At 51.1% G+C, this 25,379-nt stretch overlaps 1 protein-coding gene across 1 annotated transcript in view; it reads left to right on the forward strand.

The window, feature by feature from the left end:
- The window catches only part of Gpa33 (glycoprotein A33 (transmembrane)), a 29,751-nt gene extending 8,654 nt beyond the window's left edge, over window positions 1–21,097 (forward strand). Inside the window, exons 2-7 of the mRNA XM_005398235.2 lie at window positions 5,949–6,103; window positions 10,348–10,564; window positions 14,003–14,158; window positions 18,191–18,310; window positions 18,881–19,013; window positions 19,401–21,097. Coding sequence (XP_005398292.1) covers window positions 5,949–6,103; window positions 10,348–10,564; window positions 14,003–14,158; window positions 18,191–18,310; window positions 18,881–19,013; window positions 19,401–19,536 — 917 coding nt within the window. The 3' untranslated portion in view covers window positions 19,537–21,097. The remainder of the gene's footprint in view (window positions 1–5,948; window positions 6,104–10,347; window positions 10,565–14,002; window positions 14,159–18,190; window positions 18,311–18,880; window positions 19,014–19,400) is intronic.
- Window positions 21,098–25,379: the final 4,282 nt, after the last annotated feature.

The raw sequence follows: 25,379 nt of genomic DNA on the forward strand, positions 1-25,379 counted from the left end.
AAAAAAAAAAAAAAAAAAAAAACAGTGATGTGGGAAAATGTGTATGATTCTTCACTTGCAGGAGAGAACTGCCTGCTGTCCCTAAGTGGACACCCTGATTCAGTATTAACCCCTTATGGCCACTTAGCTTCTCAGGTGCTGCTCAGAAGAGCTTGGCCAGCTCTGAAGAAGGAAGGAGAGAAGGGCATGGGCGGGGAAGAAAGAAAACTTGTAGAGCAAGCGGGGCACAGGTGAAAGGAAATACGGGGTGGGGAGCTGCGGCAGTGGGAGAGGGTGGCTCACTGGAAGGGTGTGCCCGTGTTGATTTGTAAGGAAGCACAAGAGAGTTAGGTCGAAGCCTCTAGAAATGAGGTTGTATTCTTCCCAGTTTCCTGATCGTGGATTAGATGTCCCACCTGATGCCTCTGTCTCATCCACTGAGTGGGGACACAGAGGTCCCACAGAAGAGAAAATGAGGGATGGCAGAGCACATCAGCATGCGGCCGAGGGACAGGAGTGAAAAGATCTGGATGCACTACATTATTAACTAGAACAGATGTTCCACTGCTATTACTGTCAGAATGAGAATATTGACTGAATTAGTAGAAGGATTTAGGCTAGTGGTAAGATTCCCAAGACGGTTGTTGGCATAAAGTTCTTAAACTAAAGATAACTTCTCATCTGGGATTATGGAGAACGTAAGTGTGCCTCGGGGCACCGGACCAGTCTTTGAGATCCTTCTCGGGTTTACAAATAACGTCTAACTAGCACTCTGCATTCATACAAGGCTCTCTGCTTTATGAGCTCTTTCTCATCCATTTATCTCTTGTCCCCTATAAATCTAATACCGTGAAATGATTTTGACTCACTCTTACAATGATCCTTAAAATTGATCTATTCCTTTCTGACAGCTCACCCACAGCATGGTGGGTGGTTGTGTCTTGCGATTCACTTCTAACCAAGGATGCACTTTGCCAGAGACAATAGGATGAGAAATTGGACGTGGTTCAATAGGAAATACGCACACAACGTAACTATCGTGTAATGAGCACTAGTTAAGAGTTAGGGCTGGCCTGCTCCATTTGACAGAATGTGAAGCACTGAGAGCTGAGAGGTGCTGGCCGGCAGGGGGCTGCTGCAGGGATACTAGCAGCCCTGGCTCCCTCCCCCATAAAGTTCCTTTTCGTTTCTCTTCTGCCAGCAAATACTGCACTCAGAGCTTGGTTAAGAGAACGGACTGTGTGTGTGGATCCAGTGTGTGTCCACAAACTTATGAGTTCAGGCTTGCACTCACCTCCCAGAACAGAGTGGGCCCCTGGCTGTCAGTGGCAGGCACATGTGAAACACTTGAATGGGGGCCGAAGAAGGCACGCAGGCATCTCCAGTGTGGTCAAGGAGTAAAACAGGAAGTGGATTCTGCTGGGGGTCAGGACAAGCACCCCTGCCAGGCCTGGCTGGCGACCCTGTGCACTCAACCCTGACTGCTGGGCAGTGGCCCCACACCCTCACCACGCTGCTGCGTTGCATGGACCTGTGGCTGCTCTGCTGTATGTCAGTTATCGGGGTGGGATAAAGCACATTGCTTTCCTTCTCCAAACATTCATTTTGTCCTCTGCAAAATGGGGATAAGCAGATGTCCACCTTTAAGGAGACTAAGGAAAATATGAGAATGAGTAAGAAAATACCTGTGAAGTACCTGTGAAATACCTGTATGGCGCTTGCACCCTTGAATCCTAATTAACCAAACATGGCACCCACAGGAATTGAGAATTACTGACTGCATATCCACATATTAACTCTTTCTTTCCTTTGCCAGTTAGCTTAACATCTTTTTCAGTTTTCCTTTTTTTTATTCTTTTGGTACAGGGGATTGAACCTAGGCCTTCACACTGAGCTGGATCCCCAGCCTTTAATTTTTTTTTTTATACAGGATCTTGCTAAATTGCTAAGCTGCCCAGGCTGGTCTGGAATTTGCTATTCTTCTGCCTACATCTCCCAGAATACTGGGATTACAGGCATGCACTGCCATGCCCCGCCAACACTTTGATACTGAGTGTGCAGAGAATTAGACACTCACTTGTCTAAAGGAAGGAAGGACAGTGGGTTGGTTCTCTTTGGTTTACTAGTGAGAGTCAGTACCATCAGGTAGAGTGTGCCGCCCCATGGGGTCAGCAGTGCATAGGCCACCTGGTTCTTCTGGTGGCACCAGTTCCTTACTGTGTAGCTCTTGAATAAGGTATAGGACTTGGAGGAACTGCTATGCTGGTTACGGGAAAGCCTGGGAGTGGTGGTCCGAGGACAAGGCTCCAACAAAATGGGCCGAGGCAAGGGCAGAGACATGAGGTCAAGATAGTGGCAGTTATCATGGATACAGAGAACAACCTCTAGACATGCTCTCTGAACAGCATGAGAGCTGGGCAGATGGTCAGAGGACCCTTCCAGCAGCCAACCTCCTGACCGATAGTAACTTGTTAGTAATGACCGTGATCACCCTAGGAAGGACTGTCTTTGAATGAAGCACTGCACACTAAGTGTGAACAATCCTGTTCCCAGAATATATTTGTATTTTTTAAAAGGAAGTATGTTAATCCACTTGATTTAATAGTGGGATCTCCAAAGCTGGGCAAGGGAAATGATCTTTGATAGGGACATTTTCCTCCCCTACAACGCAACCTCATGGTGGGGACGCTCAGAAAAATGCTCACTCGCTCCTCCTGCCAAATCTGCCAATCGCTTTTATCTTCAGCCCCATCTGGGGATAAACAGTCTAGGGTTCTTTCTAAGCCCTGCCTACTCCCATCACCCTACTTACACTCTCATATGTCCTACATCATTTCTCTCTCTTTTCCATTTTATGGTATCCTCTTCAACCTTCTTTTTCAGAGCATTGTACTGTTCAGTGTAGCAGTCTTTTACTTCCTTTGTTAGATTGATTCCTAGGTGTTTCTTTCTCTTTTTTTGATGCTATTGTGAAAGGTCTTGTTTTCCTAGTTTCTTTCTCAGTGAGAAAGAGTTTGTGTACAGGAATGCTATTGATTTTTGAGTGTTGACTTTGTATCCAGCTTTGTTACTGAATTTGGTTTTTAAATCTAGCAGTTGTTTTATAATAGTTTTTGGGGGTCTTCTCTATAGAGTATCATGTCATACACAAATAATGATAATTTAACTTCTACCTTTCCTATTTTTATTCCTTTTATTTCTTTCTCTTTTCAAATTGCTCTGGCTAATGTTTTCAGAACTATATTGAATAGGAATGGTGACAGTGGACATCCTTGTCTTGTTTCTGATTTTAGAGTGGCAGCTTTTAGTTTTTGTCAATTTAGTATGATGTTAGCTTTTGGTTTGTCATAGATAGCTTTTATCAGATGCAGGTAAAGACCTATTTCAGTTTTCTGTGAGTTAGTGTCACATTAGTGTTAATTTGTTTTTATCATGAATGAGTGTTGAACTTTGTTAAACACTTTTTCTGCATCTATTGAGATGATCATATGGTTTTTGTCCTTGGCTCTGTTAATATGGTATACTGCATTTATTGATTTGCATATGTTGAAACATCCCTGCATCCCTGGGGTGAATCCTACTTGGTCGTGGTGTATAATCTTGATTTGCTGCATTCTGTTTGCCAGTATCTTATTGAGGATTTTTGCATCTATGTTTATTAGGGAAACTGGCCTGTAGCTGCTTTCTTTGTTTGCTCCATCTCTGGTTTTGGTATCAGGGTAATACTTGCTTCCAGGAATGAATTTTGGAGTATTGCTTCCCTTTTAATTTCATTAAAGAGTTTGAGAAGTAGTGGCATTAGATCTTCTCACCACAGGTATCCGTCCAAAGACCTCGGTGCCAACCATGGATTACTGCATAACAAACCAGGGGTTTCGCTCTGTCTTTGTTTTACTCATAAATCTCCCAGCTGGGTGGGGCTGTGCGCGGAGTTGAGCTCTGCACCTCTTGTGTCAGCTGCGCAGCTGGGTGGCTGGGTTTGCTCACTCCCTCCTCTGGGAGTTGAAGTTGTTCCCCAAAGGCCAAAGTGGAGTCCCAGACAACGGTGTTTGCTCTTGTGATCTGTGGTCACTGTGAACATCCCCAGAAGACCAGGCAAAGCGTATGGCCTCTCATAGCCTCAGAGCACCTAGTGTCACCTATATCACAGCCACAGCCCCACCCAGACTGGAAGGACCCCACTTCCTGGAGGAGGTGAGTCCTCAGCCCAGCGTAAGGAGAGCAGATGAGATGGGAGAAAGGGGTACAGCCACACTCTTCTCTCACCCTTTCTGATAAACTTATGTTAAATGAACTCCCCAGGCAAAGCCCTCCATCTCTTACCCTCTCTCACAAAGCTCTACCACACGTAAGCATTCCTTGAATATTTGTTTTTTATTAGTCCATGTATGCAGTACATAATGCTCACATTCATCGTGGGGAGTTGGTTCTTGTACCTAATACAGCTTAACTCTTTTTACTCCTTCTCTTCCCCACTCCTTCAGTCCTCTTCCCATTTGCAAAAGTTCTATTTCCTTGTTTCCTACTATCTGTCTTTTATTTTGTACTTTATTTATACTTTGGGCTGCTCAGATAAGAGAAATCATGCAATATTTAAGCTTGTGTATCTGGTTTACTTCACTTTATGGCCACAAGGTGCATCCATTTTAAGTGACTCAAATATATCCTTCTTTTTTATTTTAAAGAGAAAAGAAAGCAAAACAACAACAAAAAAATAAAGATACAGAATTTCAAAACAAGGCAGGAAATTAACAATGGTTGTTATATCCTTCTTTAGTAGTACTCCATTATGTATAAATACCATATCGTACTTTTCTCACTGAGACAAAATATCCAACACCTGAAGTTAAAGGAGGAAAGGTTTCTTTTGGCTCAGTTTGTAGAAGTTTCTGTCCATAACTGGCTGGCTTCAAGGCAGGGTGGTGTGGCAGAGAAGCATCGCAGAGGAGAAACAGTTCAAGGCAGACAGAAGGTAGCAAAGCAATATCTAGCAAAGAAGCAAGTTTAAGTGACCTTAGCAGCTTCTTTCTGTCCTTTTATATTCTATCTAGACTCTGGGTGCCAAATCAATCAGTGGCCTGATTCAGTAATCACACACCCTTAATCCCAGCATCACACATTCCAGATCCAGCCACTTCTGAAAAAGTTGCACCTATGAATGCATGAGGCTTTGGGGGGACATCTAGACACAAGCCATAACATACCACATTTTTTAATCTATTCATCTGTTGATGGGTGCATATGCCACCTCCATAATTTAGCTGTTGTGAGTTGTGCCATTATAAATGGGAGTATGTGTCTATCACTATAATATAAAGTTTTTAACCCTTTTGGGAAGATACCTAGGTAGGAAACAGCTGGGTCAAATGGAATTCCTAGTTTAGTTTTTTGAGGAATCCCCATACTGATTTTCCATAGTGGTTGTACTAGTTTACATTTGGTTTACACCAACAATGGAGAAGGGTTCTATAAATATTTAAGTCAACGAATAAATCATCATCACCATAAAAAGATGGCAGATCTTATTTATTGAGAGTTTTCCGTGTGCCAGGCACTAAGAAAAATATTGACATGTAGAATTGCTTTCCCTCTCCCCAACATTTCCTACAAAATAGGAGAACTAGGACTCCTATTTTACCAATGAGAAAACTGAGGCTTAGAAAATTCACACAGCTGGTGAGGCACAGAACTGAGATCCAAAGCCAAGCTTTTAACCCCTGAGTGCCCGTCACTGCTTTGTGATGCTGTGAGGTGGAGATGAGGGAGCCTGGGCAAACGTGCTGTCCCCACCCCAGTCCAGTCTTGGAGGAGGCCAGCTGGCAGCCATGGTCACGATCGCCAGCATGGCAGATACGGCTGGGGCTGCAGGGGCAGTGGCAGCTCCAGGCATTCTCACAGAGCTCTTCTGGGCCGTGAGGGGTGTGTTCGTGTCATTTACTTCTCTCTCCCACCTCTTGCTTTCCTTCCAGTCTGGGTGACTGTCAACGCCATCACTGTGGAAACCCCACAGGGGGATCTTCGGGCGGCCCGAGGAAAAAGTGTCACCCTTCCGTGTACCTACCACACTTCTGCCACCGATCGAAATGGATTTATCCAGTGGGATAAGCTTCTCCGGAGTCACACAGTAAGGCTCTTTAACGACCTGAAGTTGTGCAGATGAAGGGAGGGGCAGGCAGAAAGGGGACGTAGAGAGATCTGGGGTGTGCTATGCACACCCAGCTCCTCACGATGAATGGGATTGTTATGTACAGCAGACGTGTACTGAGAAAAAAAGTTAATCTAGAAAAAAGAAAGCTGAGAATACTCTGTGTTGGACAAATAGGTACCCTTCCTGTTGATAAAAATGAAAATTAATAAGACATCTAATGATCAATTTGATGTTATTTACCAAAAATTTAAGTTCACATACCCTTTGACCCAGAAATCCACTTTCAATAATTTATCATATATATATATATATAGTATATATATAGCCAGAGACATATATATGCCTATTATGTGCTATCATGGAAATGATTATCACCTGACCGGGACATCCTGGAAAGCCAGCACTGTCAAGCCTTTGAAGAAATGTTAGCGGGGATGAACAGGAGTGGTGAATGTTGGACCCAGGGAGAGCTCATTATATCATCTTTATTTGGACAAAGTCGCCTGCCCTAAAATATCTCCCTGTTGGTCCGTTTCAAATGACCTAAATTATACCACGCAACTCAGTCACTCTTTCTGACTAGCATCTTCCTTATTCTGAGGCTAAAATTTATTTTATGGCTTTCTTGTCCAGTTTGGCTTCTTTCAGAGCATTTGGGAAAGTTTTATCTTCTATTTCTGTTTTTAAATAAATCATAGCATTTCATGATTTCAAAGTCAACACATCATAAAAAGTGTAACTGAGAAGTCTCATTCCTTCCTTGTGCTTTCTGCCCCATCTGTCTTGTTCCCATCCCTTAATCCTTCCATCCTGCACTGTCCCCAGCCCGCAGACAGCACACATACAAGCATAGGTATGTTCGTTATATATGCATACATATACAATCATTGATATCTATCCCCCACCTCTCTTTAGTACTAGGGACAAAATCCAGGTCCTTCACACTGAGCTACATCCCCAGACCTTCTTATTTTGGGGTTGGGGAAGCTCTTGCTAATTTACTAAGTTGCCCAGGCTAGGTTCAGATTTGTGATCCTCCTGCCTCAGCCTCCCAGAGTGCTGGGATTAGGAGCCTCTGCCCCTTTTGGTAGTGCTGAGGATCAAACCCAGGCCTCCTATGAATGTTAAGCGTGTGCTCTACTATTGAGCTACATACCCAGATCATATCTCACTTTTTAAATGTTTGTTATTCTATTTCATGAGGTATATAAATAGTACATATCAATATGTACTACTGATGAACATTTTGCTGTTTTCTATATTTTGCTCTTACAAATAATGGTACAATAAACAGACATATATATGTCTCTGGATATATATATACACATATATATGATAAATTATTGAAAGTGGATTTCTGGGTCAAAGGGTATGTGAACTTAAATTTTTGGTAAATAACATCAAATTGGTCTCATTAGATGTCTTACTAATTTTCATTTTCATCAACAGTAAGGATACCCATTAGTCCAACATAGAGTATTCTCACAGTTGACAATTTTGTAAGTGAAAAAAGTATCTCAGTTGCGATCAAATTCACATTCACCATGAGAAGCATAGCACCTATGCCTGAGCTTAATGGCGGGCTCTCCTCTTAACATGCTAACAGACAGTAAACACTGGGTCCCCAGCAGCTCAGACTGAAAGGATATGGCTTTTTCCCCGACAGGAAAGAAGGGGTGGCCCAGGACAACCAAATCTTCAAATGGCAGGACCTAAGGGAAGAGGAAGTAGTCTTGGTCTGAGACTGGAGGGTCTCTGATAGGCCTCAGCCACGTGTCCTGTCCCTCCCAGATTCCAAGGGCAAAACCCAGGCTGCGGCGTTTGGCTGGCAGAAACTGAGGGGCCGGGCCCCTTCCCCCACCATCGGCACTTCCAGCAAACAGGACATGAGGTCCCAGCTAACATTTCCTGAGTGCTGAGATAGACACTAAGGTTGTTTATTGCCGAATGATTTCCAAAAGGGTTTGAGGAGACTCCCTCCAGACCAAGTAAAGGTGCAGAGCAAGGGGTTGAATCTGTTCCCTGAGTTGCCTTAGCAAGGATACCTGAGATCCTAGCAAGCAGTGTGATGAGGAGACCCAGGGATGGAGATGGGGATGGCAGGGCAAACCAGGGTCCCAAAGAGCTGGGCAGAGAAGCCAGGACCCTGGAGGACCCCCCAACACACACACACCTCTGTCAATCTCTCCTCCCAGCCTCAGCCACCCTCCCGGCAGCCTTGCCGGACCCGCAGGGCAGCCCCGTGTGCTCTGCACAGAGGTGCCTGGCATGGGGCTGCGCTCCATCTGCCAGTCCCCGTGGCTACTGTGCCCGGCTGACACCCAGGGCACCTCACTATGGCGGACGGGCGTCAGAACCGACCCTGTCTCCACCTTCCCTCCTCTGCCCCAGCACTACCCTGACGTGCCCACACTTCACAGCAGAACCACCTTCCCGTCTCGCGCCCCCCTGCTTGGCTCTGTGGCAGTCTGGGCCTGGGCTTTCCTCTTGTCTCTCTGAGCGCGCTGTTACCTGGGGACGCGCCATTTCCTCCTCATTCTCCCGGGGCTTCTCGGAGACGTCTCCGTGTGGCTGGCTCCTACCCTTCAGCCCCGGATACCCTCCGCTCACTCGGCTGCGGACTCTCTGCTCCTGGGGTCCCACTGCAGCTCAGGCCCCCTTCTTCCTAAGCTCTCCTTCCCGTGCATTTCCTCTCGGGCTCACCCAAGTATCCACGAGGCCTGCGGCCCCTAACTCTGCACACGAGGCCACCTCCAGATCTCCTGGTCTCCTCTTCCGCACCTCAGCCGGTCTCCCTCGGCCTGTCTGCTGTTACTGCCTCCCCGGGCCGCCGCCATATCCGCTTGAGGTGCCGACCCGGGTTAGTCACCGACCCCCTTCTCCTTCCACTGCATTTTGCACTCTGTCTTAAGAGCTAACTTCTTCAAACACATGACCCTTGGTGCCTACGAGGTGAAATGCACACAGCACCTGGGATTCGGCACTGTGGACTCTCCGGGTTGCAGGTTCTGGAGCCAAAAGGCCAGTTCGAAGCTCCACTCTGCCGTTTCCTTAGCTGTGTGAACTTGAGAAAGACGCTCAGCCTCCAGGTGACCCGGTTCCTCCGTGTGTAAAATGTATCTACTCCTAGGACTGAGTGCGCGGGGTGTTTCCCTGCTTAGATGAGGTGAGACTTCCAGCTCAGAGCAGCAGCCTCTCTCACCTCCACTCCCTCTGCGCCTCCTGGTCTGCGGTTCTCCCTTTGCTGGAAATGCCCAAACCCCCACGCGGTTAGCCCACTCCATCATGCCCCCATTAAGGCTGAGCGAATTCGAAGTCGTGTTTCAGGATTCCAGGCAACTGTCAGTTCTTCTAGGAAGTCTCCCAGTCTAGAGCCGATGCCTGTTGTCTGAACCCCACAGCTAATCATGAGCTGTAGGGACGGGCTGCCCGTTGCCCACATTTCTCTTTGAGGCAAGAGCTCACGAATTCGCTGCCCTTGGATGTGCGGCAGCCAGATGCTCAGCAACACTACGCTAGCACTTGCGGAGATGGCTCGGCAGAGCCCTAACCTAACCGCTCTGGATGGGTTATCGGCTTTGCACCTCACTGCTGTCCCAGGAGACAGGTGTTACTATCACCTCCATTTTGTGGAAGGGCAAATGGACGCCCAGAGGCAGCGAGGATTTTGCTCAAGGCCACTTAGCTAGTAGTAGGAGACATATTGGGATTTGAACTGAGGCCATCTGGCTTGAGGTCCTGTGGTCTTTCTTAGCCCCTACCTACACTGCTGGATCAAGGATGCGGGAGTGTATCAAAGAATAAACTCCAAAAACAAGAGCCAAGGGTGCCCAGCATGACGCCTGTGCTCAGCAAGTGCTGGTTGACTGACTGAAAGAGAACAGGCCAGGCTGGAGGGGATGGAGGAGAGGTGTGAGGGGCACAAAGGTGAAGTCTTGGGATCCAGAGGGCTTCTGTGCTGTGAAGCGCGCACCTGCCCTCGGCCCCTGGGTTCCAACAGGTTCACTTACAAATAAGTTTTAAAAATACAGCGAGGGCGAGAGAGGTGATCAGAGGAGCCTGCCGGCCAGGGCTCCGGGTCTGCGGGAGGGGCTGCTGTGTCCCTCTGTCTGTCCTTCCGTCCGTCCGCCGGGCTCTGGGGACGCTGCACGAGGGCAGCCAGGGCAGGCCCGGGCCCGGGCCCCACGCTGAAGACCAGCGGCGTTTCTGGTCGTTCCCAGGAAAAGGTGGTCACCTGGACGTTCGGGTCCCACACCTACATCTACGGCAGCCGCTACGAGAACCGCGTGAGGGTGGCGGACGCCGCGGAGCAGTCGGACGCCTCCGTCACCATCGAGCAGCTGTCCATGGACGACAACGGCACCTACGAGTGCTCCGTCTCGCTGATGTCCGACCTGCAGGGCACCTCCAAGGCGCGCGTCCGCCTCCTGGTCCTCGGTGAGGGTCGCGCTCTCGCTCCGGACGCGTGGGAAGGAAGGGCGGGCGGGGGAAGCGGCCTGGGGGAAGAGGCGGCCCCCATACCCATTTGGGGACTGCGCGGAACTCGCGCTAACGCGCATGCCCGACCCACCCCCTCGCAGGCCTGGCTGGGTTTAGGGGGCACAGGTTTACCTGAAGGGTACCAGTTTCATCTGAGACTGTGGAATTTTGGTGAAACCATTTTTTTTTTTTCACTACTGGATGCTGAACCCAGGGCTTTCTCACTGAGCTTCATCTTCACATCCCTTTTTTATTTTTAATTTTAAAAGAGAGCCTTGTCCAGTCCCTAAGTTGCCCAGGCTGGACTTGAACTTGCGATCCTCCTGCTTCAGCCTCCGGGAGTGTTGGGATAACAGGCGTGCGCCACCATGCCCAGCTCGAGGATTTGCTTTTAAAAAGAAAAAGATCCCTTTTTCCTGCAGGGTAATACATCCTGTAAACTTCTTTTTAAAGAATTTTCTTCCCAAACTGCTTTGCAGCCCAGCCGTTTTTCAGGCAGAGGGCTTTACATACATGGGGTAGCCTAGGCGAGCAGGAAAGCCCTCAGCCTGAACCCCGCGGGCGCACGCCTGTCGCCGGGCTGCTACCGGCACTGGGACCCCACTATTCTCGTGGGCGGGCCTGATCGCCGTCTTTCCGGCCTCTGGCGCCCCCTGCCGTCCTCAGCGGGAGTCGCAGGCATCCTAGCGGCCTCGGAACCCCACACGCGTCCACACTGCTTGCTCAGGTTAAGATCGGCCGCGCGACTGTAGTGCTTTATTTCTTGGTATATTGCCTCAGTGTTGTATTTAAAATAAAATGTAGGGCTGGGGATTTAGCTCGGCGGCACAGCGCCTGCCTGGCAAGCGCGAGGTCGTGAGTTTGATCCCCAGTACCGGAGAAAGTAAAATAAAATAAAATAATAAAATAAAATGTATTCTTATTAACGTTAGGTGGGAAATAAGGTTGCATGTTGATGGCTAGGTGTTGGTCTGATGGCTGTACCCCCTTAATAAAGACTCTAGATAGTGTGTAGCTGACCTGTGTAATTTTCTCTTCTCAGTAAATATGCCCTCAAAGTGAGGAAAATAAATTTTTCAAAGTCAGATTGAATGGAGAAATGCATGTTTTGTTCCTCAGCTCTCTTGGCCTCACTTTTTGAGATATTTCTGGTTACATGTTCTTGAGGTTGTATCAAGTGCGTACTAGTTCCTCGGAGCAAGTTTCCTCGTTACATAGTGCCGCATAAGTGCAGGAGTATTCAAAGGCGATCATATTGTGTTTATATTCTGATTTATTTTTCCAAGACGATTGTTTCAGAGAACTCTACGTATTAAAACTTATTTACGGAAAAAAAAAATTTTGCCGCGCGGGGCTCTCCCGGCCATGCGTGTACGGCTTTGTGAACTGGATCGGTCTGGTCTGGGGCCCCAGCCTGTCACAGAGCGAGGCGGATGTGTGGGCTGAACTTCCGGACACGTTCTTCCCGAATGCTCATCTCCGTGGGGCCTCATGGTCCCTTACTTGCCATTATCTCAGCTCTGCTTTTTCCGTAGCAAACAGCGGGACCCGCAGAGCCAGGCTTCAGGAGCCGTCAGATTGCTTAATGCTTCTGAGGGCGCCAGGGCCTCTGTCACTTTCCCTTTGCTTTGTATTGTATTTATTGGATCCCAAAGACGCCTGGTAGAGCAGTGATCTCCTACCGTCCTGCACACTGAGTGTGACTTTGGGGTCCCATGACTTCTTGGGGCATTGGTGTTTGGGACCATTTCTCTGACTGTGGGTCCAGAACAGGTGAGCAGCTCAAGAGAGAAAGTGCTGAGCACCAGGCCTGCTCCAGAGGTGTCCTGGGTGCTTGCCACCTCTTGTACCCTAGGCCAGCAAGGTGGGCAGGAGGCTGCTGGTTAGAGATGCCAGGCGACCCTGGCACACTTAGGTTAAGACACTTTATAGGAGGGGCAAGAAGGGAGTGCCTGATTTTGTGCCATGACTACAGCACTTGCCCGGTTGTTACTATGGTAACAGAAGTCCAGCACACCTGACAACAGCTGGCCTGTTTCCTCCTGCCTCAGCCTCCCAGTGTGCTGGGATCACTGGCATGCACCTCCATGCCTGGCTCTGCTTCCAAGAACAAATACTGCAGCTGCTGGGCTGGAGGGGAAAAGCAGGCCCTGCAGCACTTGGCCTCTGGTGGGGCTGAGACTGGAATTTATTCTCTGGCCCAGTGACCATGCACATGCGTGATACAGGTGGCAGCTTTATCAGGCAAGCATGCTCTCCAAGGGGACAGGCCTGCTGCCTCAGGCTTTAGTGACAGCCCTCCCCACCCTGAGGATGCTGCATGCCTCTGGCCTCTGAGCCTTTGCACTTGCCGTTCCCTCTGCCTGGAGCCCCTCTTCGGTCCATTGCTTCCACTTTGCCTGCGCTTCCTTTGCCCTCACATGTCGTTTGGGTCCCAGGCGGTGACTGGAACAGGCCCTTGCCTCCTGCCGTGGCATTGCCTGCTTTCCAGGCTTTGCCCCTGCTGGATTCCTTGGCATTTACCGTGCCATCCCAGTGCCCGGCGCTGTCAGGTGTGCAGACCCCGCTGCACACAGTGGCGCTCGCACGGGCGAGGCTGAGGGAAAGGCGCAGGCGTGGACGCTCTGGGAAGCAGGGTATGGGGGAGGACAGCTGATGGCGGCCCTGGCTCTGTGGCCTCCCGTATAGGGCTTCCCTCTCCCCTCTCCGCCTTCGCCCACTCCTTCCCCATTGCGGCCCTCAACTCCGCTGCACCCTAGAGCCCCTCCTCTCCTCCCGCCAATGGGTGATTGTATTTTCTCAGCCGACTTGGGAAGAGGGCAGTGCTGCCGCGCAGGGAACGCGGTGCACAACCCCAGGCCCTCGGGGGTCATTTATGCAGGGCCGGGCCAAGCAGCCAGCCTCGACCCAGGCTTCACATTTCTGAAGCATGATTGCAAAGGAACAGCAGCAACACAGAGTGGCTTGTGGTCTGCGGAACCCTCCTACCCGTTCTTCCCAGAAAGGGTTGCTCCTCTTCCAGACAGGAACTCTGAGATCCCAGAGAGGCCAGCGGTTCCCTAAAACGCCGCAGAGTCCGCGTGAAGGAGCTCCTGTGAGCTGGTGCGGCGAGCAGAGTCTGCAGTCTGGAGACCTGGGTTCTGGTCCCACGAACCAGTGTCCCCTCTGGGCCTCGGTAGCCGCATCTTTATAAAGGCCATGGTAGAGTGTCTCTAAAGTCCCAAGATACTAGAGAACACGTGGCCCACACCTGGGCAGCCTCGGTCAGACCCGACGGCTTTCTCCCCACTCTGAGAGAGACAGGCCCCTGGGGAGGTATTTTGGAACCTGTGTGATTGGGGCGCAGGTGGCCGTCACCATCAATTCAGTCCATCTCCTTGGCCTGTCCCTTTACAGTGCCACCCTCTCCGCCAGACTGCCACATCAAGGGAGAGACAGTGATCGGGAACAACATCGAGCTGAGCTGCCAGTCGGCGGAGGGCTCCCCGGCCCCGCAGTACAACTGGAAGAGCTACGACGCCCAGCGCCAGGAGCGGTCTCTGTCCTCTCCAGGTGAGCAGCAGCAGGCACGGCGGCCCGAGCTGGGTGCGCTCATTGGCTGGGGCTGCCAGGGGAGGCGGGGCGCTGGCCAATCACGTCACTTTTCCTGATCCAGCGCTCAGGATACCTTGGCTCGAGCCTCTTAGCTTGGTAACAGCGGAACATAACACATGCCGCCTTGTTTTCGTTATTCCTCATACCTCAGTTCGCCGCTGTGAGAGTGTACTGATGGGATTTTAATGTTGATTGTGATTGCGTCCTCGGGTGTACATTTGATACCCCAAGTCTAACTCCAGGGCCGCACCCAGTCCCACTCCCTTTGCAGACAGATCCGTCTGGCCCTTCACTCACCCCGCCGCTGTAGACGCCCTCGGGAATACAGCCCCTCAGGTCCCTTCCTCGGGGAAGGACATTCTAATTTCAGCCCCGACTGACAAACCAGCTGGGAACTGGCAGCTTGATATCTGACTCTTCGGTCCAGAAGCAAGCAGGCAGGAGAGCCGGTCGCAGCTGAGGCTCCCTGGTCCGGGCCAAGACCCCGGGCGCCGTCCTCCCCAGCTGTCCCGCTGCCCCTGAGGATCAGGAACAACAGGGCCATCAGACTGAACTTCTAGGGGGCCTTTCATGTCAGTGTGGGTTGAAAAGGAAGCAGGAGGCAAAAACGAAGCCCACGGGGGCACAGCTCAGCGGGACAAATGCGGCCGGGGTCTGTCCACCGAGGGTGACTTTTGTTACTCTACTTTTCACTCGTTTGGGAACAAAACAAAAAATCGAAAGTAAATCTCTGTACCGTGGGAGGCTGAGGCAGGAGGATCACAAGTTTGAGTTCACCCTGGGCAACTTAGTGATTTAGCAAGATCCTATCTCAACATTTAAAATAAAAATAGAAAAGGGCTGGTGTGTAGTTCAGTGCAAAGACCCTAGGTTTTAGCCCCACTACCACAAAAGAAAGAAAGAAGGAAGGAAAGAATGAATTAGTAGAACTCATTCAACCTAATGTGAAATGGAAACTGTAATGTGGCTGTCAGCCATCTTCCAGTTTTGTTACCCCCCGCCTGGGTGGCCAGCCTTTACAAGTATGCCAGGAAGCTTTATTGACTCTGCCTGCGGTTCTCTTGGGTCTCTGCCTGAGTGACCGATGCCTCCAGTGCCCGGCTTAACAGGTCTTTGCTGGGCACTGGTGGCCTCTGGCCTTCCTTCCGGCACAGTGGGGGGGCAGGGCTGAGGGGTGGGGGTGGTGACCACTGCAGTCCTCTGTGCCCATCAGTGCAAAGCAGGGGTGCATGCAGGGCTCACAGACATTTCTCTGAGGGGCACAGCTGAGCACAGGGCAGTGTGGTGCTGGGGAGCGTGATGCGGGGGACTTGAGTCTAGCTCTGCCACTTGCCAGCTGTCTGACCCTGACAAGTTCCTCAGCCTCTGTGTGCCTTCATTTCTACATCTATGAAATGGGTACAACACTAGTGTTCACAAGACTGTTATGAAGATTAAATGCGTGTGAAACACTGACACAGTCCTAGGCCGACAGGAAGCACCATGACTGCTGGGCACTCCCGGCTATTGTGGGAGTGGGGCCCTCCTGATGTGTGGCCTGAGCCTGGAGCACGTGGCCGTCAGAGTGGCTGAGGGGCAGGGAGGAGGTACTGTGGGGCACCCAGGTCCCAGCTCTACTGCCTCCATCAGGAAAGGTGTCTCTGGGTGTTAGAAGCCAAAACGTAGCCCTCTGTGCTTTGCAAGGGAGAATCCCAAGGTCAGGAAAGGGGTCGAAGGGACATGAGCTTCTGCCTCCCAGAAGCTCTGCCCTGCCTCGGGGTCTGCGGCACTGTGCTCGGAGTCAGCACTGAGACCTGGGGGCGGATGGTGACAGCCATGCAGCTGTGTATCTGGACGGGGTGGGAGGGCGCAGCTGGGGCTTCTCCAAGCCTTTTGTCCCCGGCCTCTCTCACAGAGGCCTGGAAATCTGTCCGTGCCTTCTTCCTCCACGGGTCAGTGCAAACTCCTTTCCGAAGTCTTCGGAAACACTCCAGTCCACCGAGGTGACTTGGGAGAGCTCCTGCTCTCCTCCCTCATCTCAAGACAGAATTTCCAGCATGAGGCTTGGCCATGGGCAGAAACAAGAACAGTGCTGAGGAGGGCCTCCGGCGCGGGGAGGCAGGGATCTGAGTCCTCATCCTGACTGTGCAGCTGCTCCAGTCACAGCCTCTCTGCCCCTTAGCCTAGTCACCTGGAAAAAGAGCGGAAAGCACGACGACCCTAGAGGCTGCGAAGAGGTACGAGGAGACCCCTGCAGGATGGCCATGAACGCATTTTGTAAACGGAGCCCCGGCCAGCTAAGTTTCCACGCCAAGGGAATAAGAATTTGAGTTTTAAGGAAGGAGGAAGGGGTGATTCTGGAGGCTGGGATGTCTTAGGGGAGGAGGATATGAGGATGAGAGGTGCGGGAGGATCCTGCGGGATCTGTGAGCGGTGGCAGCCGAGCGGATGGACAGCCGTGGCGTGTGGGGCGGGCAGGGAGGTTAGGCCTTGCTGACGCCACGTTGGTGCTGTGCCGGACCAGGAGAGGAATTTCTGCCGGGCTAGAGTGGAGGGAAGGTGGGAGACTGACAGTTGTTCTGTGCGAACCTGTGTAACCACAAGGTGTCGCTGCTGCAGCAGAAAAATTAGTTTCCCCTCGGCTTTCAGAAGGAACTGGGAACCGAGCCTCAGCTCGGTGGCGCACGCCTGTAATCCCAGTACTCGGGAAGTTGAGGCAGGAGGATGGTTGTGAGTTCGAGACCAGCCTGGGCTACAAAGTGAGCTCAAGGTCAGCCTGAACTGCATAGCGAGACCCTGTCTCAGAAAGAAAAAACAAAACAAAACAACAACGAAACAGAATGAAAGCTGGTGCTGTAGTGGACTGTGTGCACTGGTTCGCCCCAGAGCGGCTTGTAGGGTCCGCGGTTCGCTGCTCTGCGTTAGGAAGCCCCACGGCCCCGCCCTCAGCAGGGCCTAGAGCTGCTCCGCCCTGTTCGAGGAGCGCCTAACACCCGCGCTGCGTTTCAGGGTCTACAGTAGCAGGAAAATGGGGCGCGCTCTACAGCAACTAAGACTGGTAAGACAGAGTGTGCTCCTTCAAGATGCCGCTGAAGAGAACAGAATGCCTGCCAGGCACAGTGGTGCACACCTGTATTCCCAGCACTTCTGGAGCTGAGGGAGGATGATCACAAGTGTGAGCTCAGCTTGCACAAATTAACAAAATAAAAGAAGGGCTAGGGCTCCGGCAGTGTGGATGCCCTGGGTTCAGTTCCAAGTACTGGAATTAATACTGGGCGGGGGGTGAGGGTGGGGGAAGGGCATAACAAAATCTAATTAGTTTAGCTGGGCGTGGTGGCACACAAGCGTAATCCCAGCACTTGGGAGGCTGAGGCAGGAGGATTGCTGTGAGTTCAAGTCCACCCTGTACTACATAAAAGACCCTATCTCAAAAAAAAAAAAAAAAAGAATCTAATTAGTTTAGAAAATGGGACTGTTAATACCATAAACCTTATTAGACATTCCTGGTCCTCATTAGCATATTAGAACATCTGAGAGCTAGGACCTTAAAAATGCATTTAACCCCAGATCAGTAATTTGTAAACTTGACTTGGTCGTGAGCCCCTTTTCCAGTACCATGCGTTTATACTGCCTGTGAGCAATATTCCAGGACACATACGGCAATGTGGAATTCTAGGTTGGAAAGGGTAGCATTTTGCAGTAAATCCAGAAAGTAGTGCCCTGGGTTTTCAAGAAAGAATTGGGAGGAGTACTGTCTTTATGAAAAGATGAGGGGGAAAAAGCCCCAAATCAAAGTGCTATGGTTTCCAGGTGGGGAGATTGTGGGTGATTTTTATCTTACTCTCAGGTACGTGGCGGAATCCTGTGTCACTTTCGCATGACCTCCCCAGAGTTGTCGCTGTTGGCAGCCCTGGTGGGAGAGACTGTCCCCATGTGGCAGCTCCTCGGGCCTGGCCACTACTCCCCGGAGTGTGCTCTCCCCGGCACCCCCTGACCCCTCTCTCCCCACAGCCTCAGGCCAGAGCCTCCTTCTGAAGAACATCTCCATACTCACCTCAGGCTACTACACCTGCTTCTCCAGAAACGAGATGGGGATGGAGACCTGCAACATCACACTGACCGTCAGACCGCGTGAGAGCAGAAGGGAGGGTGGGCGGGGCCCGAGGGGACCAGCTGGGTCCAGAGCCTCACTGGGACCGCGCATGTGCAGGGCGGCTGCGGTGCCCGAGGCCACATCCCCTCACCTGCGGCCAGCCAAGTTCCCCTGCGCTTGGGCCGCAGAGCCTGGGACTAATATCTGTAGACTCCTCATCCTGCTCCTCCGAGGGCCACTCAGTGAGCACAGGGGAGGTGCCCAGTGCCAGCAGCCGGTCTGCAGCCCATCCTTCTGAACTGGTGTGCCACATCTAGCTCAGGCTAGGCTAGGTGCTGGCAGAGCTGACAGCGCAGGTTACTGCTGGAGTCCGGGAGCCTGGAGTGTTGAGATGCAGAGCCTTCTGTGCCCTCACCTGAGGACCAGTCCCCCGCCTGTGTGGTTACATTCCCACCGGACTACGCCTCTCTTTTGGTGAAATGTGACTGGACATGGCAGCCAGGGCTCGGGGGAGGCCTGGGCTGGCTCCTGTCCCTGGCTCTGCTGTCTCCCTTGGTGTTGGGCTCAGTCAGGGGCCCAGGAGATGCAGCCACTCTGTCCTTCTGCAGCCTCCATGAACGTGGCTTTGTACGCGGGCATCGCGGGTGGTGTGGTGGCGGCCCTCATCATCATTGGCGTCATCATCTACTTCTGCTGCTGCCGGGACACAGACAGGAAAGAGGACAAGGAGGACGCAAGGCCGTGAGTGTCTGGGCGGGAGGCCTGTTGGGGGGCCTGGGTGGATTGGAAACGGGCAGCAGCTCCTCACAGAAAGGCCACTTACACTCCCTCTGGGGGAGCAGCTGCGCTCGACGCCCTCATTTGAGAGCTGCGGAGAACATGGCTGGCCCTAACCAGAAGCTGCACTGAGTCCTGGGCCTGCCAGCCTTGGGGAGGGATCCTTGGCGCTCCCAGCACCTGTGTCGTCCCCGACACTCTCCACCCCTGGGGGGAATACGGTGGTGGCCTCTTCTGTCCCTCTGCGGCAGGCAGGTAGGGATGGCGGGTGGGGTCCAGCGGCTGCTCTTCCCAGACCCCTCACAACCACTCGAGGGCAGACCTTTCTCCTCTGTTTCCCTTGCCTTAAAGGGACCGGGCAGTTTACCGGGCTCCACCAGAGCAAGTGCGAGAGTTTCCCAGAGAGAGGGAGGAGGATGACAAAGACAGGCGTGAAGACCAGAGGAGCTCCGGGCGCCAGTCCCCCCCCAGCCACCCTGACCAGTGACCGGGCCTGCTGCAGGCAGAGGAGGAATGGTGACGGGCCATCCTTCCACGGTCTCCCTCGGTGCTCCCTCCCAGCTGCTCCCCCAGACACGGGCGGGTCGCACCCACATGGCTACGGAGATCCCACCTGTGCTGACCGTGCTGGCTGCCCACACGCTCCCCACTGCACCAGGCGGCAGCCCCGACTCTCCCTCAGCTGGCCCTGCTTCCGAAGCACAGCTCTGAGCGCAGGCGCCCCTGCCCGGAGCTATGCATAGAGCCATGCTACCTCGGATGGCGCCTCCCTGTGCCTGTTGGGGCTGCACTCGTTGCATTCTTGTGGAATGAAGGAAGGTGCACGTGAGGGACTCCCTGTTCCTGCTTGGGGGCCCACACATCCCAGCCTCTGCTCTGGTCCCCTGGCCAGGGCCGCCTCCTGTGCTCATGTACTTTCCCTCTCTGCCTTGCAAAAGCCTGCCTCTCCTGCAGGCCTATCTCTGCTCACAAAGCTTGCTATACCCCTATCCTGGTCGCCCGCACTCCTGGGGACAGTCGTGTGCTTTGTCCTCACAGGATCCTGGGCTCACAGGAGGTTCTAGTTGTGGTGGAATCCGAGCTTCTGGGAGCAGGGCCTGGGCCCTACCATGCCTGCCTTCCCTGCAGCCCTGGGGTCTGCGTTTGGGAGCTGCTTTGTCAGCTTGGGTCTTCCTGGTATGTCTGTGGACAGGTGGATGTTCCCCACCCAAACCCACAAGTTAGACAGTGATGGAACTGATGGAAAATGAACTCACACAGCCTGGCACAGTGGTGCACGCCTGCAGTCCCACTACCGAGGGAGGCTGAGGAAGGAGGATTGAAAAATTCCGTCCCACCACGGCCACTTACTGAGGCCCTGTCTCAGAAACACAAAATAAAAAAGGGCTGAGGATGTAGCTCCATGCGAAGTCCAGGACCCTCCCGCTGCTGCTGCCTGTCTTGCTGTCCTCCACCCTCCTGCAGCCGCAGAGGTGGCCGGAAATTCTTCTGCTTGCCAGCGTCAAGCGGTGTCTCTGCTCCAGTGTCTGGTGTCATCCAGATGCGGCTTACTATTAGGCAAATGCTGTTGACTTTTCTGGGTGACCAGAAAAGCAATTCCATAAATATGCTGTCCGCTTGTGATTTCTTAAATGTCTATTTTTATATGTTTTGTTAAATCCTTTGCTTAATTTGAAATGACTTCAGGAATAATAAAATTGACAGTGGAAACTCTTCTCTTTGGCAGTGTGGGTCTGGTTGACACCAAGGCAGAGCTTGTATTCGCCAGGCCAAGGCTGCTCCCTGCTGGCCTCTTCTTCTTTCTGGAGGCACAGTGAAGTGACCAGGACTGAATCCTGGGGTCCCACTGCTTGTGGGCACAGTGGGCCTTGCAGGGGTGCCTCCAGGGATTCTGGGGACACAAGGAGCCCTCCTGCTGGTGGGGCACACCCAGAAGCCTGCAGTGGCAGCGGGACCGTCCAGGAAGAGGGCAGGGAGTGCTTGCCCCCAACACCCTGAGTGCCCTCCTGAGAAGGGCACATGGTGCTCTCGTTCTGTCACAGAGAATGTGGCTGTCCTGCCTCCAAGGCATCTCTGTTCTACTCTACAGCAGTCTATAATGAGGCTTTTTTTTAAAGACAGGGTCTGAGTCAAATTGCCAGGCTGGGCTTGAATTTGCGTTTCTCCTGCCTCAGCCTCCCAGAGGGCTGGGATTACAGCATGCACCATCATGTCTGGCTCTAGCCAGGTATCTCTTCACCTGTGGAGATCTTGGAAGATTGTTGTGCTTGGGCCCATCCTTGGGTACTCTGGATGGGGGCCCTGGGCATCTGCAGAAGCGATCCTATTTGAAAGTGTGTTCCTGTGGGAGGGGCTCTTTGGGGACACCTGCAGTATCTGCATACTGAGATTGCGTCTCCTCAGGTGAGTTTCCAGAAAGACCAACCCTGGTTTCTGTGTGTCCACTCTCTCTGCACCTCCTCAGCCAACATGTCACCCCTTCCCTTTGCCCTCTTTCCACAGTGACACAGTTTTCAGATTTGCTAAGACTTTACCCTAGCTCCCATTAAGTCAGTTCGGGACCTGCTCTTGCTCTCAAGCAGATGCTGGATATTCCTACTCTGATCTAGGATGTAATGATTTTAAAGTTTATCTTTAAGAGGGGACTTAATACTCCTCTGCTGCTGAGTGGATTTTGGTTTTAAGCCGAACTGCTGTTTAAAAAAAAATGGACTAAAAATGTGTCATGGCTGAAGTATAATACAAGCAAACACTTTTTGAGACACTGAGGTTCCCAGCCCTCTGTCTGGTCCAATAGGATCTTCTGTTCTCAAGGGCTGGGGACCGCATCCGGGTCTTTCATCCTCAAGGGCTTGAGCCTATGTCTCCAGCCAGCAGAGAAGGAAGTGCGCACAACCAAGGCACAGTGGTTTCTTCAAATCTTGACCCGGAGGTGAGCAACCGCCTCTGCTCAGGACGGCACTGGGCGCAAGGCCGCACACCATTGCCGGGGAGGCAGGGAAGCACACACCCGTGCCCTTGTTCTATGGGCTCTGGAAGGAAGGATGGGATGCAGATTTCTGCCACAGTTGCTCATTCCATCTTTCAGCTCCCCTCCCAGTTACAGAGGAGGAGCCGGAGGCTCGGAGAGTTAATGTCATCGGAGATGAAGCTGCTAGAAGGTGGTAGAGTGAGGAAGAGACTCGCCCTGATTCTGCCGGCCTTGCTGTTTGCACTTGACCCCCCTTCCTCCTGACCCCCCCGCCACGTGCAGGATGGGAGGAGGAGAATTGTCGGGGTGGAGACAGAGTTAGAGTTTTTTGTTTAAATTTAAAATTTGTACACCACATTTACGACCTGTTTTAAAATAGGTACTTTAGGTATAGCTATACACATTTCTGAAAAACTGCGTTCTGCAAAATGACATCCTAGGGCTGCAGATATAGGGCTGCCTGCCTTGCAAGTGGAAAGTCATGAGTTCAATTCCCAGTACTACCAAAAAAAATGACATCCTAGAAATAACCAGATTTTCAGGAATATTGGGATTAGAGGTAGACCACATGAAACCACTAGAACATTAAAAGCCAGTTCGATTTTGTTGCCCGATCACTTTTAAAAACATCAACCGTCCCAGTGAAAATGTGAGCAGCACCGAGCACCACGGTCAGGCAGCCCTAATGTGGGCGCTCCCTTCTGCAGAGATGACGCTCCAAAACCGGACAGACCGAGGCCCAGGCAGCTCGTTCACAGTCGCACTGGGGAGATCTCTCTTTTTTAAAATTGGACTTTTATCACGTTACTTGATAGCTCTGTGCTTATCTTTGTACTTGAGTTTTCTTGTCACTTTATGGATATATCCTATGTTTTCAGGTGGTGGGAAAGGCCCATGATATGCTGCAGGGTGAGACTGTACCATTAGTTCATCTTTCAATTCTATTTATTTATTTGGTACTGGGAACTGAACTCAGGACCTTATACTTGCTAGGCAGGCGCTTGTGCTGCTGAGCTATATCCCTGGCCCCTAGTTCATCTTTAAAAGAATGACCTAGAGTGTGGACTTTTAAAAACTGATAATTGTGCTATTTTTTTATATAACACAAAGGAAGCATCTTTTTATCAGTCAGCTTAAGCCAAGCTATGCTGTGGTACTGTTGTAGTCAGATTTTACAAGGGAAAAGATTTAATACAGGACACATAATTTATAGGAATATTTTATAATATTCACCCCGAGAGTCAAATGCAAAAGAGTATGGGAGATCTGTCCGCACACTAGAGACCCAAAGAATCCAGCTTAGGCCCCATAGCAATGTCCTGCACAAGTCTAGCTGGAGGCCTAGAGCCCACGACAATGTCTCATGCAAGTCTGTATCAAGGATCTGCACTGGGAAGGCCCAAAGGTCAGTGGTGGAAGCTAGAAAGTCTGTGCTAGCTTGGTGAAGGATCTGCACTGGAACCAGGAAGTGACATTCAAATTACAGACTAGAGGTCCCCCGAAGAGAACCATAGCCATTCTCAGTGACAGGAAGGAGGACTAGAGCTCCTCCAATGATGACAACAGCTGAGTTCCTATCAGGAAAACCAGTCTGGTAAGCTTCTCCAGGAGAATCAATAGCACACATCCTCCCTTCCAGTTCTCTTTTTAGGCCGTTGGCAACAATCCTCAGATGGCCTTCCACACCCAGAACCACGCTGATTGAGTTCAACTTAGTGCTACAAGTTGACCAAGAGTGAATCTACCACAGGTACCCACATAAAACCTCAGTGGCTTCTAGCACCAGAGAGTTGTATCTTACTCACACACCACATCCCAGCTTGGCTCAGCACTGCTCCACAAGTTTCTCATCTGCAACTCAGGCTGAAGATCACACTGACTTCGGGATGGCAAGAAAATCCAGAAGATTTAAAGTGACCCTTTAAGCTCCTGCTGAGTGGGAGCTTCCCTCACTTCTGCTCCTATCACAGCCCAGATGGAGTCACGTGTGTCAGGATGGTGTTACCCTCCTCCACACATGAGGCGAGGGGTACATGGAACAGTCACAGCATCTCCTACACCTTCGTAGGTTTTCCATCTTCCTCTGTTCTCACAGTGTCCTTGTACAGATGACTCTAAAGCAAAGTGAAATGATTCTTGACAGATAGGTGCTTGTGTAGAACATTCAGCTTTTAAGGCCATCATATATTGCTTAGCTCTTGTCTTTCATTGAGGGAAGCATATTCCAGAAACACTGGTGTGTTGGGAAAGCCATCACCTCCTCCAGGCCCTAGAAGCAAGCAGAGAGGCGGGGCGAAGCCTGGCAGAGCCCACTGAGAGCTGGAAGTGAGGGGAGGTTTTCAGTAGGAAACAGGGCCACGGAGAGATGGCACTGCCAGAACAGCAGCACAGCGTGGGCAGTAGGCAGGGGAGGAAACACAATGGCCATGTTCTCTCCCATGGCAGAAGCCAAGGAGTAGCTGGTGGGCAGTGAGCCAGCCCTGGCTCTCTGCAGGATCAACTCCTTGGCGTACAAAGTGGGGAAGGAAAGGAAGAACAGAGGCGGCGGGAAGGCAGGGGTGCAGATGGAGAATCACCAACACACTACCTTCACCTCTGACTGCGAGTACTGTAGCTATCAGGGTTCTTTTCTCCACCTCACTCCCATCCCCATCACCTGGGAAGGGAGATGAGGGTGCATTGGTATAAATAGTTCTCAAAGAGTTAAAGCTCACTTACTAAAAAATGCACTTAAAGTAGGGTAAGTTGCAAGAAACTTGAGAAACATTCATATCCTATTTTGAGAGCCTGAAGAACAAGCGTCATTCCATGTCTTTCTGATGCCAGGGGAGGGGTGTCCACTCCTCAGAGGGTTGGTCCTCCAGGTGCACTCCAGGTATGTGGCAGAGGCTGCCCCCAGGCACAATGCACATGCCACACACGGGCAGAAAGGGAGTCATTCCACAGGGTCCCTCCCCTACACTTTTCCCCCTTATGTTATTTTCCTTGAAACAATCTCAAACTTACAAAAATTTAAGTATACAATACAAAGACTATTTTGACCTAAACTATTTGAGAATAACCTGCTTACATAACACTCCACAGCCCTCCAAATACTTTAGTTTGTGTTTTCTCTAAGGACACTCTCCTATACAACTATCAAAGCCATCAAAACCAAGAAGTCACATCAATGCTTTAATACCATCTTACTTTCAAAACTCATTTCATATCTACCAGTTTCTCAGTAATGTCCATGAGAACAAAAAATTCAGCTTAGAATTACTCAGTGGATTATTGGCATATGTATTTAGCCTGCTTATTTTGATTTTCATAACTGACACTTCTGATGACTACAAGCCAGTTATTTTGTAAAAGGTTTC

The sequence above is a fragment of the Chinchilla lanigera genome, unplaced genomic scaffold, assembly GCF_000276665.1.
Source record: "Chinchilla lanigera isolate Chin_1 unplaced genomic scaffold, ChiLan1.0 scaffold00061, whole genome shotgun sequence".
Lineage (NCBI taxonomy): Eukaryota > Metazoa > Chordata > Mammalia > Rodentia > Chinchillidae > Chinchilla > Chinchilla lanigera.